The sequence below is a fragment of the Bombus vosnesenskii genome, unplaced genomic scaffold (assembly GCF_011952255.1).
Source record: "Bombus vosnesenskii isolate JDL3184/JDL3185 unplaced genomic scaffold, Bvos_JDL3184-5_v1.1 scf7180000013265, whole genome shotgun sequence".
NCBI lineage: Eukaryota > Metazoa > Arthropoda > Insecta > Hymenoptera > Apidae > Bombus > Bombus vosnesenskii.
Genome location: NW_022882925.1, coordinates 4329020 through 4348014, shown reverse-complemented (window position 1 = coordinate 4348014; position 18995 = coordinate 4329020). Strand labels below are relative to the sequence as shown.

The following is an 18995-nucleotide window of genomic DNA, read 5'->3' as shown; positions in this document are numbered from 1 at the left end:
TAGAGAAGGAATAGCACAGACCTAGTATAGTTTTCAGACTTTATTCCACATCAATAAATAACAAAACTGTTAAATAAACAAGAAATAGCTATGATCACATAATTTATCAAGGCTTCTTCTCTATAGTAATAAGGTTCCAAATATGTGTAACCTTTTGAAGTATCTCGAAGAATAACATACTCCACTCAAGAAACATTGCAAAAATAATCCTGTCCTATAGCTGTCTAGAAATCAGATTTCATGTGACAATTACACCTAAGACATACCTAAAGATACTTCAAACTATCAGAAAATATTTTAAAGCGTTAAATAAAGGCACATGTGTACACAATGTTTATACAGTCTTTGAAGATACATATCGACTAAAATCAACAGAGATACATATTCTTCTGTTCAATTTAGAGACTGAAAAGATTGCACAATTCCCTACAAGAATTTACTGTTCAAAATACAAACTTTAAAACGACTTCCCTCTGGTCGATTCGAGGTTCCTTCTAGTTTCATTTGAAATTATGGTAGGTTGAGAATCGTTCCGAGTCAAAGCACTGTGCCTTCTGGGTTTTGGAATCGGATTCACATCTTCAAGAATCTCCGGTTTTTGTCTTATGGGCTCAGAAATGTGAAGCTCAATAACTTTTACTGGCTCTCTAGGCACTATTGTAGGAACAGGCGAGTCGTTTAGTCTCACGACGTGAATGTCTTTCTGTTCCCTCGGCAATTCCTTAAACTCTATCTTAATTGCATCTTTGTCATTCTCGTTATCCACCATATTTTGGAAGAAATGCCTACGATTCTCCTGAATCGAGTGTCTCACATTTTCCTGCAAATTATTTCTCTCATCCGACGAGTCCTTAGAAGCATTTTTCGTTTCTAATGCCTTTATTTGCTTTTCGATTTTCTCTATCTCATCTTTCACAGAAAAACTGCTGCTTCTGGACAACGAACTAGAAGAACTTTTCCTTCGCAGACAGACATTATCTAACTCTGACAATGAATTCACTTGGTCAATGTCTTTAATTATTTCTATATTTTCCTGAGAAGCTCTGCGATACTCAACTTGAATTTCTTCTCCATCCTTCTTAACAGGTTTCTTAAAGTCTTCTTTCTGAAGAATCTTTTGACCCTCTGAAGTCGAGCTTTTTCGTTCTGCTATCTCTATTTCTACAACATCTTTTGGTTCTTTCTCGGTGCAAGTGTTCTCTTTATTTAGTATCTCTGTATTAATTTCCACAACTTTTGTCGAACTATTTTTTGTTGCAGCTTCTTCGGATGGTTGTGCGCCTTTCGGAATCGACACTTCCGATTTTTCTTTCACTTCGCTAAGTTTCTCGTCTAAATCCTTACTCTTTTTTGTCAGATCATCTATGTTCTCAGTAGCCCTCGCTATGTCCATTGGTTCCACTATCTGTAGTTCTATGTTAACCTCTTCAGGAACCTTCTACAAAACATGCAACGAAAGATAAGGATTTTAATAATGTTCTAATTAATTCTTCTCTAAATGATTCCCTTCTTTGGAAGATTTACTGACTTACTTCGTTTGTTTCCATATTCTCTGGTCGCCGTGGTGGTTGCGGCGCTCTTCGCTTTTTACGACCGTGCGTGCTCATCGTACTTCCGACAGAAACGCAGCTGTTTATCGAAAGATTCGACTTTCTAACCGCATCCTGAGAATATCTTTTAAACATGTAATCCCCGGGTACATTCTCATTCTCGTCGCAAATCGTTACATCGCCCGATCGACTCGCTTCCTCCTCTGGATCCAAAGTATTCGCGTTCGTCCTTTGTGACGACCTGTTACCGAATCTTCGCCTAACAAAATTAAATACATTTAACGTAATAAATCATTTTCATCGGTTCAATAATTATAATGTAATATAATATTAGATTTATACTCTTACAAAGGGGGAACAGGTGTTCTTTCCTGCACTTTTTCGCGGAGAGTCACACTTCCGTTTTCCCTTGGACTTTCATTCTCGAAATTTAACGCTGGTAGTTTGTCTGTCGGCTTTGGACTTGTCTGACCAAACCTACGTCCAAAAATTTGATTAATATGTATGCTAATGTCATGTAGTCAATTTCTATCAATATCAATCACATATCCTGAAATTATTCCGAATTAGGAATTTAAAAAGTGAGACAATAATTACTTCTTCCATCCAATAAAGATTGATTAAATTTTACCAAAGATCTATCAGTTATAGTATATTCCCGATAGATATACAACATTTTAACTTCATTCAACTTCGACCATTTATTAATTACAAGCAATGGCTACCAGAAAGCGGAACAGTTTTTATCTTTGAAGCCGGTAGAACTTCCTCGTTTCTGTTCATTTAGTTGACGCAACAGAAACGAGAGTCATAGTAGCGATATTTTAATTTATTTTAAACAATGTATACATATAATAAATATAAAATTTAGCTCAAAGAAAGCTTCTACAAAAGACAATGGAATTTAGAAAGATATTAAAAATAGTATATGACAACGTAAAACATGTTCACCTTCGAGCTGGTGGTTTCGGTGTGAGATCACCCATAATGGATGTGGTGGTTTCCTGCGGACTCCCGTCATAGAGTCTCGCAGGATCACCGTTAACAGTCAAGCTCGAGCTGTATCTCGATGAGGAATTATCTAAAGTGTATTTTCTTCTTCTGGCTAAAGTACCAAGAGCTTCATCGAATTCCTGCTGATCTTTTGTCGGTACACGCTGCGGTACAGGTATCGGTTTGATACATGGTTCTCTTTTATAAGTGGATGAAACTGTTAAAAATCGAGTATTAAAATTAGGAAAGTATATTTTAAGCAAAAATAGAAATAATATTTCATTGAAATTACAATGATAATCTTGTATAAACCTCCTAAGACACTATAGTACCATTCATGAAGTCGTTTTTTAGAAACTTGTTACGCTTTAACACTTTTATTACAGCATTTTAATTTATAATTTGTTAATTTTATTTTGCATTTTCTTCTTTAATGATATGAGTTTTGATAGCAACCTGTGGTAATCGTGGACCTCTTTTCCTGAGCTTCCAACTTGTCGTCTTTCCGCTTACCAAATAGCCCGTTCCTGAAAGCAAACAATGCAGACTAATGTAATGAAATAAACAGATTTACAACCATTAGTACTCGCGGAGCGTATCGTACTTTATATTCAAACGTATTAAGAGATCTATGTCACATTTCTATGCTGTATAACGAAATGAGGCTTTTCACGTTACTATGCACTTAAGGGGGTGTCCTGAATTAGAATCTTCTAAAACAGCGTCTTTTTGTGATTTTTTTTAGAAGGGGAAGAAAGAAATGGTTATTGAATTTTGAGGTATGGTTTTATATACAGGGTGGTTGGTAACTGGTGGTACAAACGGAAAGGGGGCGATTCTACGCGAAAAAAGAAGTCGAAAATATAGAATAAAATTTTTAAAAAATTTTTTTTTTAATTTTTCCATCGAGACAACGATATACAGTGAGATCCGTTATAACGAGACGTGATAAAGTGCACGCGTACCGAGCGAAAATTCAAAGTCGGTTTTCTCGAAAACAAAGCCTCAAACGCAAAATTTTTATTCTATATTTTCGACTTCTTTTTTCGCGTAGAATCACCCACTTTCCGCTTGTACCACCAGTTACCAATCACTCTGTATATTTTTAAAGTAAAAAGAAATTATAACAGATTTCTAAGCCTATTTCATGGGCTGCAGTTTTCAATCGGCGGGGAAGATCCACTTCGTAATTCTTGACCGAAACAAAAGACCAAAAAAGGATTAAATTATATATTTTTCTTCTCGATGAACTAAAAAAGGGCAGAAAATAGTGTGAAATTAAACATTTTGGCGGGTTTAAAGAAAAAATGTGTTTTATAAAAAGATAAAATAAACTTTAAAGTGCTATAACAATTACTTAAATAAACTTTCTGACTACCTTTTTTAGTTCATTGAGAAGAAAAATATATAATAATTTAATCCTTTTTTGGTTTTTTGTTTCGGTCAAGAATTACGAAGTGGATCTTCCCCGCCGATTGAAAACTGCAGCTCATGAAATGGGCTTAGAAATCTGTTATAATTTTTTTTTTACTTTAAGTTATAGTTATAGCAATTTTTCCTCCATTTACCTCCATATAATGTCGATTACATATTAATTACAAACGATAGCTACCGGGAGGTTGGACAGTTTCTAATCTCTGCTAATATTCTCATACTTAACAAACAACGTTGATAACAAGATTTTCAATGAAAAAAAAGTGTCGACAAACTATCTTAATATTTAAATTAATCTTACAACATCCTGATTTGCTTTTGTATCTATTTCCTCAGAAGATAGATTTCTTCTCTAATAACTATCATTATTATATATTATGAATCACAATTTCTACGATCTCTAATTACAAATCCTCGTTCTGACATCCGTGAACCAATTTCGCAATAAATATATTTGTACAATAATCGCAATCAAACTAGTACAAGGATAATTGTGAAGTAAGGCATAAAATAGACTAGCATCATCAACTTGTCAATCAACGTCTCGAGTCCACGACGAATAGTAAACTATTGAGTTAAAGCGTTGTCATACGTATAATGAGCTGACGTCAAGAATATCATTTTCTTATTTTATTCAACGCTGAGAATATCAGTGTCGCAAGTGTTAAAAGATGTGTACATTCACTACGACGATGACGAACAACAAATTTAAGTGACGTTTCTTGATCTTTTCTTCTTGTACTTCCTGTGTCTATAACAGCAAAGTCATATCATTTAGCGATTTCAACACTCAGGTATTGCAACTATGAACTGAAAATCATAGTATTGTAAGTAAATGTTTTGAAAATTTGAATTCAGTCACGTATTTTAAATCTTAAATATATCATTATTAAATATATTATTATTATTTAAGACGAACATCAAATCGAATATTTTGTTTCAGGTTCTCCTTCAGTTATAATTTGAATATGATATTGCAGAAAGAAATTGTTATGTAGGTATATAAAGATATTCGTTCTCTATGTTTTTGTTTCTTCGCTAAGATAAACTCAAAGACTGATTCATGGTCAAAGAAACGCTTCAGCAACTTTGGTATGACAGATTACGAAAGTCGACGGATAAGATTTTCTTTCAGTTCCTATATCTAGAGAATGCCAAGAATTTCTGTTTATTAAATAATAACGTTCAATTCGAATGAATAAGAACTTAATCGATATAGATTTATACGAGATTGTGTATAAATGTATATAAAAGTATAAACCATTTTTCTGCAACTTCAAATATTCCTTGTATTTGACTCCAGCATGAAACCACAAGAATTGAGGACATTAATATAAAGCAGCTTTTCTCGTGAATGAAAAAGAGAAGGAAATGAGTGTATCTATTAAAGCAAAAGGTATTGAAACTTTGAATATCCCAATGTTAGTGATCAACAACGCTGATATTTAAAATTTCAGCTGATTTTAATCAGCAATCAGGCCGGAACTCTTTCTTTCTAATGAAAATAGGAGGAGGCACCGCTTCGCAAATTAAAGCCGGGTTTTTATTCAAAATATTCCATGAAAATTCCAAGCGAATAAGCCTATAAAGAAAAGCATTGATTGTATCGAAGGAAAAACTAATATGCCATTGGAAGAAAGTAGAAAAATCGATATTATAACTGACAGCGTTTCATTACTTGAGCATAATTGCTGACGCCTGTCCGCTAAATGATTAATAGCTTACGTACAAAAGCTGATCCATGCCACTATTTAAGTTTCTGTGGGTCACCAGCAGATTATCCTTTGGATGATTTATAGGTTTTGTGACGCATCTTTTCTCGACCTTTTCATCGAGATAAATTGACCAAATATCGATATGTAATATCCAATATGTGTGTTTAACAACGTCCTAACTTTATTTAGAAAATTATGTCGGTTGTTTGCTTTTGAATGAAACAGAAGTTGTGATCAAAAATGATGTGTGTTAATTTTAATTCTTCGATGATGAACTAAGCTCCATTTTGGTCTTCTGATAATAAAAAATTCTAGTCAGGATTTAAAAAAATGACAAATTTGATCTTTTAGTGACATAAGCTTTTTGATTTTGAATTTTCAGTAAGAAAAATTTCCGAATGAATTTTCTCACATGTGATATTTATAGGAATAACTCGATCTCCTCCTGAAAAAGAAATTTATATCTAAATATATTTCAAATTAATTTTAAAAAGCGTACTAATCTTTCCTTAGGCTGTAGTCTGGGTCATAAAATTAGATTAGATCGAGAATACAGATTAATAAAGCACACTAGATCGATATCTAATGCTGTAGTGGATTTCATAAAAGTGAAATTAAGATAATAACGCTGGGTAATATTGGTTTAATTTAAGAAAAATTGCAGCAGATCGATGGCCTCGATAGGCTACTGAATTTTCCACGCGATGTCGTAAACTACATTATACATAAAACGCGTAAGAAAAACTGAACTTTCTATTCCTTTCTATCAAGCTTTAAAATAAATTTGCACTTCGAAGTTCAACGTACTATTATTTTAAGCTTCGGTTAGATTATTCTGCATCTGATAAAAGTAACAAGTCATTGATGTGTATTTATAACACTGATAATAAAATAATATCAATTACATCTATCCAAGATGTCTTCCTTTGGAAAATTTCATTTCATTTAAACTAGCTATATAAATCTCTAAATTATAAAATTATTTTATAATTAGTCATACTTCCTTTGTGATAATTTAGATAAAATTGCTTTGCTAATTAAACTTGACATTTCAGTTTCCACGAACTATAAAGAGAAATTATAAAAACTCATAAAGACTAGAGAATGTTTTTCAAGCAAAGGAAAGCTGTCGTGAAAGAGGAAAAACTTAATGAACAATTTTCGAGCATGAAATTACGCAGGAAATGTGCGTCGATTGTAGCCTCAAATAGAAATTGTAAAGACCTTTTGGACGGAAAACAACCTGACGTCGATTGTCTAGTCTACTACGTTAGATTCTTTCTTATTTATGTTCTTTGGATGACAGCCAAATGCAGATATCTAATCGCATACGATTCACGCGTGCATTTCGTTTGCGATGCTAAGTTCAAGTTCAATAAACTTCTGGCCGAACCTTTCCCAATTTATATTTGAACTCCACGCACTATTTCAAAAGTAGAGTTCTAATAAATAACGCAGGATCGTTGAAATTCTATTGGAATTTTCTTTCTTGGCGAGTCCATTTCATTAAAAATCTGTAACATATGATGCAACTTTCGAATTAAACAGATATCTCGCCATATATAAAATGATATTATTATATGTAATGTCTAGAAATAGAATCTTATTATTAGGGAAGAGTCACCAGTGTTAGTTCTACCTTTGCATCACTTTTCCAAAAGTTCATTTTATTCTATGTCTTCCATATAAATGCAGATCTTTTATATTTTATTAACAATAAATTTTGTTAATCTATTCTTAGAAACGAAAGTAACTTACCAGAAAGACCAGCTGGATCATTTTGAGCTTCCATGAATTTCAAAAATGAAGGATCAAGCACAACAATGATACACCATTGTTTGTTTCAAATAATAGCAGATTATTCTTCGGCTATTCTTTTCAAGATATAATAAAGAAATACGAAGAAAAGAATAGCCAGATATTTCTAGCGTTTCAAGCGAAGAATTTTTTAAGCATGCTATAGTAGAAGTAAAACGTAATAGTACCATGTGCCTTTGATGGAGAAGCTATTCGACCTTTTCTTCCTGCTTCTACCAAACGTCCAGAACTTATGTTTTGAGTCCTTGGTCTTCGCATCGTGATAAAAGTAAGGCTGCGCATTGGTGATGTCATCGCTGAACGGATTCAAATGTTCCGGATAATCGTGGATGGAAATGCTAGGACGTCTCGATTGCGACATGATTCACCGCGTTTCCCTTTGCAGGCTTTCGGGTTTTGTCTCGATTGATAGCGTGAAATTGTCGCGACGTCGCAACGGGATTCACCGATTTCTCGTCATCCTCTTGTTCGCGACTTCGTCCGCCTAAAAATATAAGACAAACCTGGTTATTTTTATTTGAACGCCGTGTGCACTTCTCCAAGAGTGAAAATGAGATACTGTACGTACTGTACAAAATTATGATTCTATTTCCTTGGTACAATGAACATTTTTGGGGAACAATTCGTAGGAAGCAAAGAAAAATTGACTAGGGAAATGAAAAGGATAATAGTGGCCAATTTCAATCGCTTCAAAATCTTTGTCAGTGGAATGTGAAGCGAAATAAAAAAGAATTGATACGAATAAATTTAAAAAAAAATAGAAAGGACAATAGTGAGCATTTTAGTTGCTTCAAAAATTTTCGATGAATTACGAATGGAGATTAAAGGGAATTAAGATGGTAGGAAAACAGATAAACGTTCCAGAACGGCTCTTAATTATCAGAATGTTTGTGTTGTTCAGATAAAACCAATCGAGATGATAAAAAGCTGACCAAGAGTCAGTAATATTCTTCTTGGAAAGTCAATGATCTTATCAAGCGATCTCTGCCAGAATAGGTTGTAACTGCATTAGTATATTAAATGATACAGTTATAATTATGGAGAGAGTAACTGTCAAACAGCGGGAGCAATTTAATCTAGTAACAGCACCGAAAACATCGCGCATCGTGAATAAAGTCCAGATTTATTTTTAACATATTACGCAGACCTGATTCCGGGAATATGTATAAACGGCCACAGTAAGTTGAACTTATTTTACGCGAACTTCCATTACAGATCGACTTATCAACAATTGAATTCTCATTATACTTCAGAATAAAAGTATCCATAATTCTTTGAAGAGCGATGTTTTCTTCGCGACTATTCTTGATTATTTGAAAGAAACGACCGAACCTCCTCTTCCTATTATTCATTTTATCTAGTAAAAATATCTTCCTTCTTCTATAGTTCATCTGGAAAAATTATCGCATAAAGATTATCATTCTTTGTATTAAAGAAATCTTCGCTTCCTCACCGCCTTAATTTAAAATACCTTAGGAGGAAATTTGTATTTTTATTTATCTTGTTATATAAACATCTTCTATCTTGACACCATTGCTCTGTTATCACTGTATTATCTACTGAAAATGACAAATTCCAGAATTCTACCAAGTAAAATGTGAGTTCGATGGAATTCGATGCTGAACTGAAAAAGAGAAACCTGAGCGGACTAAGACATCTGTCAACGAAGATGGATAAGAGGGAAACGATTTAGAGACCGAGCTGCTCGGGCATGCCAATTGTCGATTTAAATCGAACCAATTGACCATTATTGAGTAGTAATGGTTACAGAACCAAGTCCTGGGTTAATTACTATTGAACTGGGATATCCACACATCTGTCGTTTATTCGGTTAACGGAAGAAAAAACAAGACTTGTAATGCTAAAAAGAATTAACGTCTGTTTCGATTTATTAAAGTATACCACCAAAGGAATTAGAATATGAAATTAGCTTCAATGGAAAATAGGAATTTTTTAAAATGTTAAAAGTGTGTTAAGCTATTGTGGAATTCGTTTACCTAAAAAAAAATTCATTATAATTATACTTATGCATTCTGAAAATATAGCAAAACACGAGCCACTGATGATCAGCGTAGCGTTATACGCGTTAAAAACAAAAGAAAAACGCAAATGAACGTATTACTTGGCCTAATACTATTTATGTGGCAGAATAAATAAGCGTTTCGCTCTGTGAAAATTTCTCTATTCAAGCGATCGTACATTCTTATTAATTTGGATAATATACAGCATCTGTTACGTTAACCCAGTTAACCAACCGTCTAATCCTACATTACGAAAATAGAGAATGTACTAAAGTTTACGTAATCCGCCCTGCCTGATGATGCATCTTAATTACCACAGGCGAGCATAATTTCATTATTCGCGTGTTCTTTCTTTACTCTGCGTCGAATTACGTGACTTACTACCCTGGCTGGGATCGTTTGTTCTTCGCTTATGTCGACGAAACGATATTCCTAGCTTTTCTATTCTGTGAATTTAATGGCGTGAGAAATAAAAGAACTTTCGAAAAGAAAGGTAGAAAACAGATGTTGAAACAACATTGGAAACATCACTCAAAGGCAACTAACGAGTTGCGAAGCCTTAAGTCTTCTTTCGTTTCTGTGACTGTCATTTAAATTGACTTTTTTCTACTGTACTGTTTTTCTACTTTATTACTAATCAAACAGGTAGACTACGGATGTTTGTGCACTTCGTGCAGACATTTAAAAATGTAAAAATATTTATACAGAATGCAAGTGCGTAGTATAGAAAAGTACATAAAATATGCAAAGTAAAGCGTTCACTGTAATACTTGATGGATAGAACAAACTTCTATATAGGTTCCATTTGTTTAGTTACATTCATAGCAATATCAAAATGCATAAACATCCGTGGTCTAATAATAATACATACTATAACAAAATAATCTAAATTTCCTCCAGTCCTAAAATGTTCCAACTTTTTTCCACAAATATCGGAAGATTGTCATTCGTCTCTCCGTACGACCTAAAATTTTACTTCAGCAAATCGAGATATTCTCTAAATAAATAAATGAATTTAATTAAATAAAATTTCTTTAACAGAACTAGAGGAAAAAAAGAAACATAAATAAATGAATTAAAGCATGATAGACATATTGTATAAAGAGATACAATCATATTTCATTTGCAGTCTGGTTACCTTCTCGGCATGAAATAAAAACTTTTCCATCATGAATAATCATTCGGTTCATACGGTTCCCCAAGCAGAGGCAGACGTGCACCACAAATCGCGCATCCTTCTCGAGTAATATCGGTAAGGAACGATTTCAGAAGAAGATACGGGGTAAATATCATGTGAATACTCACGAACAACGACTAACGAACGCAATTAGTTCAATTAGCTCATTGCAGTCGCTGTTCATTTCTGATCTGGAGCTTGTTGATGGACTTGCGTCAGAAACGTGGTCAAACAATCTCCAACGAAGAATTATGGCATTCACTTTCAAGTAATCTGAATTTATTGCAACCTGTTGTTTTAATTTAAATACAAATTAACGGCACAAGTGTAAGATTAATAAAGATTCTCCAGTCAAATGTTGAACTCTTTTTAAATTGTGACACAATAACGGTTTCTCTGTTTTCATAGAATATTTTTTTTCGCACATATAATACTAATTGCACCGAAGGCCGGTGCAGTTTGCTAATTGAACAAGCTGTTTCACACGAGGGAATGACTACGATGAAACACAGAAAATGTTTTCATTTTTTAAACAGCCTTACTAACAGCTGATAAATAGTACGCCGGTGTAAATGTCCCTTCTCTGATATATATTGTTTCAGAATTTGAATTTATTATATTTATAATTTAGAAATGTACGACCTATAGATTTAAGATTTTGAAATTTCGAGCTTGTAAATGCTGGATTTAAAAGTATGGCAAAGCTATAAGTATAGTATCTTTAATTTTAAGTTACAATGTATCTAAAAACGAATATCAATTACAAAATATCAGGGATATATTTTGTCATACGTGACATGTTTCGTTATTTATCGATTTCTTGTTTATCGTAATATGCGTATCACATGTGGATGCTGTCATGTCGACATTCACAAGTATCACATACAGAAGCAGTCGCGACAACATTTGAACGTTGTATATGTATAGTTAATTACTTGCCTTCATTATCACTTGAAGAAACAGTATTGATATCGCTTAAATCATCAATCTATTTTTAGCTTTAAAAAAGCTTATTTACCTTGTCAAGTCTAGCTAGCTATTCCTAAAATATAAACAAACAACAAAGTGACAAGAGCGCAGAAAATATCTTTAAATAGTTTTAATTTTTCTTAACTCCAAATCTCTCAATTTCAAACCTATAAAGGTTTCATTTTTTTGTATTCTTCTAATAAAACTAAACCTTGAGTTTCCAAATCTCTAGATTCTAAATTATACAAACTATGTAAATTTCCAAGATTCTCAGCCCTAAATTTTCAAGTCTGAGACTTACAAACCTCAATATTTTTAATTCTAAAGATACATTGAGCACTTTAAACTCTTCAGGCTTACATAATACACAAAAGAAACCATGGACGATCTTACACAGTCAGTTCATTTGCACCTTCACGCATTATCTGCGACTTAAATGCCACCAGTACAAAAATATCATGCACTTCCTAGTAAGAAACTCGCGGAACATCTCCTTGTAGACGAATTAGCAACTCCATTCTCTTTACTGCTTACAGCATACAGTATCTATCAACAGAAAAATTACTAAAACCCAACCAAGAATCTTAAATATAAGAAATAAGAAAATTCTGAAGAATCAACGTAACTTCATGAATTCTGCAGACTGTAACATTTTCAGATCAAAATATTCCACTGATTCAAAAGTAGACAATAATTTCAGAATCGTACACAGAGGTGGAAAATAATTATAGAATCATTCTTAATTTATCTCGTTAACTCATTTACTGTATTTACTAAAATATATGACTCTTTATTATTGTATATGACTTTTTCACCAAAAGTAATAATAACTAAACCGCGGAGACTTATGCAATCATGGAAAATCTAAAAATAAAGATGTATAAAGTATTCATACAGGACTTCCTTTCTTCAATCATACTCGAAAAATATAAATTTTCATGAATATTCACAGTCTGACGATGACTATTCTAACGTGCAGCCCAATGCGTTATTTAATTGTCTGATAAATTTTGTTAAAAAGAGAAAAATCCAACTATCATGTACGTCAATAGCGAACACGTTAAGGAATGAAACGTAAAAACAAAAGGAAAAGAGATCGGTTTTGGAGGATTTTGTGGTATCACAGAAGAGGAGACGGTACTCTGACTTTCTCCGAGCAGCACAGACACTATAAAATTCAGCCAAGTATTTTTGGAATCCCGGACGATCGGTCCATTTAATAAATGGTACACCTAAAGAGAACTGTGCTTTTTAAAATTTTAAATTGCTCCGAGGGATGAAACAATCTTTTTCTTTCAAATTCAACCATGATGAATATCACTAATAATACTGATATAAGAAACTGCACGTTATATTACTCATGAAACTTAATGACTAGTATAAATATAGTGGGCTAACTACGGTCGAGATTTATCGATCAGAATTTCAGCTTTGCGTGTCACGTAACTGGAACAGCGTTTTGTCAATGTCTGATCGTACACTGATTCCATGTAAATTTCTGAGGTGCGCAGAAGGTATTTCTACCGAATGCGTTCTGCTTTCATAATAAATCCCATTCAGATCCACGTGAATTACACTGAAATAGATAATTCCATAAGATAAACTTCATAAAAAGGCATTGCTTTTCTTAAATTAAATTAAACTAAATAATCTAAGAAATAATTGGAGATACAAGAAAAATATAAAAATATATCTCTTTCCCGAGAAAATATATTTCTATATTAGTTTTAATAATTTAAAAGCTAATCAGATATAAAGAAATACAAAAATATCCACTAACAAAACTAGAGTAAAATGTCTATTGAATAACTTGATCTAGAAGAATCAAAGAATTTGATACGTTTCAAATTCCATCAAAAATAATTTTATATCTTACATCCTTAAGAAGTCTGTATACATATAAAAACAATATAGAACTACCAAAATGAGCGAACTTACAAGTAATGGAAGTAAAGCTCGTCGTTCGAATTAAGTTTTGATTAGATTTTCAATATGACAAGAAATAACTGCGAATGTAGATCCAAAAATGAGATTGAACGTAGAGAGCAATGTCAAGAATGTGAGAGCGTAAGATGAGTTAGTGTTAAGATTCGATGTAAATTAGTCACAAATTAACTTGACTTTGTCCAAGTTGCCCTTCCGCTTAAAACGGGGGAACTCTTGAAATGATCGCGAATTAAACTGTCAGATACGGCCATTAGTAGATCTAGAAAAAGCATCTCCATTTTAAATCGCCACAAACGAATCGCGAAACGTACAATACTACGATTTCCACAGCTCGCTATCACGAAAATCTAACCATCAGAGGAAACTTGCACTCTCTAAAGAAAATTCATCAGATCGCCCCACCGTTTTTCTTTTTTATATCTTTCGTCGTTACTTTCTATTACAAATTATAGCTCACAGCTATAGGTTTTAAGATCTGAGATTAATTCTTCGAGATCCGAAATAATCTTTATATAGGTGTTCACAGTAAATGTATTAATCTATTTTTATTATCTTTATATGATATATAAAATGACTATATAATCGAGAAATACAGAGATAACAGAGCTCTGAATAAGAAAGTAAAATGAGAGTTGAAAGTAAAAAAATAATTGAGCAGCTTTTTAGGAAAAGGGCTCATAAGATAAAATTGTTTAGATATTCTAAAATTCGAAATTCTTCTAAACTATACTAAACAGAAAGCTTGGTTAATGGTGGATTTGTCCTGTCTGTAGCTCTCCTCATAGCGTAAAATTATTACAGAAGAATCTTAACATTTTATGATAACATTTCGATACGCTTATATATACATGCATACAACACATTAACTTGACTCAAGCATTTTTTATCATTTAACATTTAAAAATACTTCGATATAGTTACAATATCAATATTGCGAAAATAATTCTGTAGAATCTGATCGAAAAACCTTTCACTGAAAAAGGATAGAAATCTATGTCATATCTTTTAACAAGATATCTAAATCAACACAGAGAAGCTACATAAATACGAAGAAAGGACCTTGGACATTTTTAAAAGAAAAAACTTATATCTCCATGCCTTACGAAATTAAGCTTCTGTTTCTGTTCGAAACCTTGAATGCTCTTTCGCATTTTCACTGACTCTAAAATCGAGTCACGTGGCCTTGCCCATTTACGAATGTAAGCTGCTACTGGAATCGATAAAATACGTTTTTTAGAAGATTGTTTGGACATTCTAAACCTTGTTCACGACCTCCTTCGAACAGATCTATTAGGTTTCTATTTTTACACGCGAACAAGATCCTCATTTTCCAAGGAATCAAACTTCTAATGTTCTTGAAATAAACTGAGTTCTCTCCATATTATTTTTCTTTAGGAACATTCGAATTTCTTAATCTCTTCCACGCAACCATTCTGTTCTTTGCCTAAAAATGAAGATAATATTAGCATCTCAATATGTTACATGATAATTTTAGAAAATTGAATATACGGAATTGATAATATAGAATAGAATGGTTTCATAGTATCAAACATTTCATAGGAGGAAAAAGAAAGTAATCGTTGATAGTTGAGAATCTCTGGCATCCGTGACTCAAGCTCATGGCACCGGTTACCACGAAATACTGCAAGGAACACGTTTAAGGATAGCATAGCCCATAGATTTTACGATCCCACCTTCCAAGTAATGCACGGAAGTACCAATCGATACTTCCATAATTACTGACAAACACGAACAAGTACTATAAAACTGGTGAAAAAGGAAGGAAAAACTATATCTGGATCGACTTTCGTGGAATAAGTTGTTGTACAATGAATCGCGATATTTAACGCAGAATCATTTTCAAGTAATAAAGGTACACCGTTCAGGTGTAAAAATTGCTCACAATTTGCAAATTCTTTGTCTTTAGCGCCAAATAGTCAATTGACTTGCACTAATTTGTATGATACATATAACGCATAACAAAAATAGTCCTCGCAAATACAAAGATTAAGAAAAATTGAGATATATAATATTACTATATATAATATATAATATAATATTACGAGACTTGTATTAATTTTTTATAATGAACTATTATAATTTATATAATTACTGTAAATAATTAAGTACTTTTTGTTATATACTTAGATCTCCATTGTAAATCTTTTTTCTATTTTGTGTGATTCTCGCTATATCTATTTGTAAAAATAAAAATAATGTTGTAGACTTTCCGAAAGATATGTGCGATTGTGTATGAAAGATAATTTTTTGAAAATCGTCGTTTTTGTGTGATAAAAAAAAGTGGCTACAATTAATAGCGTCTAGCTTTATATTGTATTACGTAGTACTTTATTTTTCCAGTCATTCATTGAATAATCTTCTGTCATGCTATATTGTGCGATTTTTTTAAGGTTAGTTTCCAATATTTTCCAAAATTTATATGATTGCTGCACAGATATCCTGTACAAATGAAAATTAGAACAATTTAGAACACTATACGGGTTACCTAAACAAGAATTTTATATTTTTATACACATATTTTTTAAATCCTAAATTAATAATATTACATTGATGGGTAAATTTCGAAATAAAATAAAAGCTAGAACTAAAACGCACATTTACGAATATATAAACATCAAATAAAAGAATTAATTTAAATTTTCAACTCGTAATACCAACCAAAGATTAAATTAAAAAACAAACGCTACAAAGGAAGTAAAAAAATGTTTAGTGGTTACCACAATCGAGTTTTAAGCGTTTATGTTATATGCATTTCCGGTTGACAGTGGTAATCGCAAAAAATACAGCAATAATCATCAAGATAAAAATAACGCTTACCGAGCGGTGTTTGCGCGCGAGCCAATCGAACATAATGTCAGAAATCGATCGCTCGAACGAAAAAGGTCGTAAGATCAACGGAACCCGAAATCTGGCCAGCTAAATTACATACGTCATGTAGGTCAGTGAATCGTAACTCGAAATAATCGTGCATAAGTTACACGTTATGCTATAGTGGTCACGCATTATGCAAGCATAACGAAAAAAAAAAAAGAAAAGAAGCGGTTAAGACGTCGTATATCTTTGTCTACTTAAAACCTTCAAACATCAACCTTGTAATATTCGTGCCTAATAAAAATTCGTTGATTGTTACTATTATTATTTTATTTATTATTTATTAACCCATTATAAGTAGACTAGGGATTTTTATGCATTTATAAGAAATTTAAAATTGCAAAAATGCATATAATATCCAAAGCAGATACAGTATTCATTGTAATATTCAGTACTATATTTATTTATTACAGGTACTTTATTTATTACAGGTACGATAGCTATTATAATGTTATAATATTCAGCATTTCTATTAAAATTTCATTTATTTAATTAAGTTTACGAAAATATTAATTTTTACAAAAATAGGTACTCTAGTTATGCAAAGACAAAACAAAATCATTGCTGAAATACATATATCTTATTGCGTACTTTATAATTTCGTCATGATTCTTCAAAAGTTTTTTCTATTATCTTTATGATATTCGATATCGTTTACAGATTCGAAGCGTGAAGATTTACATACCGAGATTAAAGAGCGACGCCATGATAAGCGTTTTTATCGCGAAACGTATCCACTTGGAGAAATACATATGTCGTGATACATCAACGCAACAATCAAACCTTTACGCTAGCTGCGCTTCATTGATTCGTTGAATTTCTTCTTGTCTTTACACTATCGCTATATACATGTATATTAATATTAATTTTGCTTTAACTTCGACTTACTTATATTCGATAACATTTAAGAAAGAATGAATGAGTAAGTACGAACTGTCACACTGAACACAAGTCTCTACTGCGATTAAAAACAATTCGATCGAACTATCGATTGTAACGCAGCGCGCAAGTAACGGTTCGATCATCGATACTTGTTTCTTGAATTTTTACAGATAATAAAAAATTCCTTTGAATAACAATACCTCAAAAGATGTAACAATTATTATATGATACTTAAAACATGATCATAGTTGAAGAACTTACGTAAGTAGGTTTAGGTGACGAGGTGTCGAAGTGAGACAGGTGTACTTAGTTTCGACTCAGCTGGTCCAGGTTCTATATGGAATTAATACACACTGTTTTAGACACTGATTTGGGCAACTAAGATTAGAGTACACACAAATAGCACCACAGCGTGGAACACAATTCACAAGCAACACAAAATCGTCATATCACGTTGGAGTTCGCCGGGCGACTGTGGCGAACTGCAACGCGGTCGGAGTTGTTCGACAAACTTCGCGCACTTTCGAACCGCGCGGCAAACTTCGCGCCTTTCCGCGTATTCTGCATTCTACACGAGTGATTGGTCAGCACATTCGCGCCTAATTTAAACGTAAACAATGCAAAAACAGTAAATGTATTAGTTTGCATTTGCTTTTTGCAAATACAATTTTACTAATTTTAATATTATATTTCGGACTAGTCTAAACACTATATATGTGTGATGTATGGCATTTCATATAGTCCTTTAATAATAAAAAGAAACTTAATTGAATAATACAGATTTTATAAAACTGAAATTTTTCCTTCAATTTCTGCTATTGTTTAAGAGATACATTGTTTCATATTATAAATCATTGTAATAATAAATACGCATGCTGACTAATGCTAATTGAATGCATGTATTACTATTACAGGCTTACTGTTTACGTAGGCGTTAATGGAACGTGCATAGAAAGTCATAGGAGAAAAAATGCGGTACGTAGGTAAAGCTCTAAAGTTCCTATCTTTTTTGGAGAAATTGCTTTACTAATGCAATAAGATTTCCTTATATCAGGCACTGATTAATTTCAAATTACTTAATGAGTTATTTTAACAAAACTAGATATGCAATTATAGTAATATAACAAGAACTTTTTAAAATCCACGTCTGTGTTTCTTTATATGCATTTCCTTTAATCAAGCGACTGCGTTATTTAGAAAATATGTAAACTACTTTTAAATGAAATTTCAACTGAGAATCTAGTTTATTATAGCAGAGGTTTCGTTCACAATTGCAATGTTAACATTGATAGCACAAAAGCCAAGGATCGAGCTAATCTTTCTCAGTCATCGGTTATCGCGTCGACGAATAGGAAAAAAGGAAAGTATACTAACGCAAATAAATATGATATCGTGTTTCGCTGGACGATCAGCGTATGTATTTTCATCAATGACGATAACGTAACATCTCTGATTCTGCGTAATAAAAAGATTGCATCGCTAATAATAAAAAGCAAATAAGAAAATGTACCTTGAAAGAGAGAAGCTGTTTGCAGCCAGTAACAACAGCATAAAATATTTCAAAACCTTCCATCTTTTTTTGCCGGCAAGGACTTAT

At 32.6% G+C, this 18995-nt stretch overlaps 1 protein-coding gene across 2 annotated transcripts; it reads right to left on the bottom strand.

Annotated features, from left to right (window-relative positions):
* Positions 1–25: 25 nt before the first annotated feature.
* Positions 26–17902, bottom strand: LOC117243268 (intracellular protein transport protein USO1-like). Of its 2 annotated transcripts, XM_033510604.1 has the most exons (7): positions 17660–17902; positions 7678–7994; positions 3000–3070; positions 2502–2760; positions 1899–2027; positions 1533–1809; positions 26–1438 (listed from the first exon to the last, which is right to left on the bottom strand). In XM_033510604.1, exons 2-7 carry the CDS (start codon positions 7869–7871, stop codon positions 458–460), a joined length of 1911 nt encoding a protein of 636 aa, XP_033366495.1. In that variant the 5' UTR covers positions 7872–7994; positions 17660–17902; the 3' UTR covers positions 26–457. The 2 variants fall into 2 exon arrangements, with proteins under 2 accessions (XP_033366495.1, XP_033366496.1); XM_033510605.1 differs by lacking the exon at positions 7678–7994 and having other exon boundaries at positions 17660–17713.
* Positions 17903–18995: the final 1093 nt, after the last annotated feature.

What these genes read in the sequence shown, in the direction of transcription:
- LOC117243268 (XM_033510604.1), bottom strand. Translation starts at nt 7,871, where the DNA reads ATGTCGCAATCGAGACGTCCTAGCATTTCCATCCACGATTATCCGGAA. An exon ending in GAGGTCCACGATTACCACAG is followed by an intron (nt 2,761 to 2,999) that starts GTTGCTATCAAA and finishes GATTTTTAACAG; the next exon opens with TTTCATCCACTTATAAAAGA. An exon ending in CCGAAACCACCAGCTCGAAG is followed by an intron (nt 2,028 to 2,501) that starts GTGAACATGTTT and finishes TTTTGGACGTAG; the next exon opens with GTTTGGTCAGACAAGTCCAA.